General features: G+C 69.6%; 1 protein-coding gene across 1 annotated transcript; it reads left to right on the forward strand.

The window, feature by feature from the left end:
* LOC110401194 (protein phosphatase Slingshot homolog 3-like) lies at positions 2-1207 on the forward strand (the record flags this gene model as incomplete). Its single annotated transcript, XM_021402009.1, has 6 exons — positions 2-72; positions 149-214; positions 297-564; positions 723-851; positions 919-965; positions 1042-1207. Coding segments are annotated over 6 exons (747 nt in total), but the record flags the coding sequence as incomplete, so codon positions are not given.

Genomic DNA, 1213 nt, shown 5'->3' on the forward strand with positions numbered 1-1213 from the left:
GGCTGAGCGCTGCACCCTGGGCATGGTGCTGCCCCTCTGGAGCGACACTCAGGTCTTCCTCGATGGCGATGGGTAAGGACGGGGCCTGCTGGGAGGGGTGGGGGCGAGAGCGCCCGCCCTGAGCCACGCGTGTCCCCGCTTTGCCCAGGGGGTTCAGCGTGACGTCCGGGGGGCAGACGCGCATCTTCAAGCCCATCTCCATCCAGACCATGTGGTGAGGCTCCTGCGGGCACGGGGACGTGAGCGGGGGGACTGCGGCCACGGAGCGGGCTCGCCGTAGCGGTGCCGGTGTGCAGGGCCACGCTGCAGGAGCTGCACCGCGCCTGCGAGCTGGCAGCCCAGGGCGGGCACATCCCGGGGGGCCCGGCGCTGGCCTGGGCGCAGGAATACGCGGCAGCGCTGGACTCGGAGCAGAGCTGCCTCAACGAGTGGTTGGCCATGGCCGACTTGGAGTCCGTGCGGCCCGGCTCGCCCCTGCCCGCAGAGCCGACGGAGAGCGCGGTGCGGGCCCTGCTGCGGGACGTGCTGACCTCTGCCGACTTGGAAAACGTCACCTCCAAGGAGGTGAGTGCTGGGGGGGGCCCCACGTCCCTGGTGCTGGCAGGGGCCTGTCCAGGCCTGGTCTATTCTTAGCTGGTGGGTGGCCGGGCAGGGGGGGGGGTTGGGAATTGGGCACGGGGGGTCCCGTCGCCATCCCTCCCCCCCTCCTTGCTGGGTGCCAGGTGCGGATGGAGCTGGAGCGACGCGTGGGGCACAGCCTGGAGCGGCACAAGGACTTCATCGACAACGAGATGCTGCTGGTGCTGGCGCAGATGGACCGGCCGTCGCGCGTCTTCCCGCACATCTACCTGGTGGGCATGGGGCGGGCCGTGGGGTGCCGGTATTCCCGACCGTCCCACAGCATCACCGCCGTCCTAGGGCTCCGAGTGGAACGCGGCCAACCTGGAGGAGCTGCAGCAGAACCGGTGAGCGCGGGGGACGGGGTGGCAAGGCCGTGGGAGCGGGGACGCGGGCGTGAGCTCAAGGCCCGGTGCCCCACAGCGTGACCCACATCCTGAACGTGGCACGGGAGATTGACAACTTCTTCCCAGCGCTGTTCACCTACATGAACGTGCGGGTGTACGACGAGGAGGCGGCCGAGCTGCTGCCCCACTGGAATGACACCTTCCTTTTCCTGTCTGACATCAAGTTAGTGGGAAGGGGGGGGTGCTGG

Source organism: Numida meleagris, chromosome 6 (assembly GCF_002078875.1).
Source record: "Numida meleagris isolate 19003 breed g44 Domestic line chromosome 6, NumMel1.0, whole genome shotgun sequence".
Lineage (NCBI taxonomy): Eukaryota > Metazoa > Chordata > Aves > Galliformes > Numididae > Numida > Numida meleagris.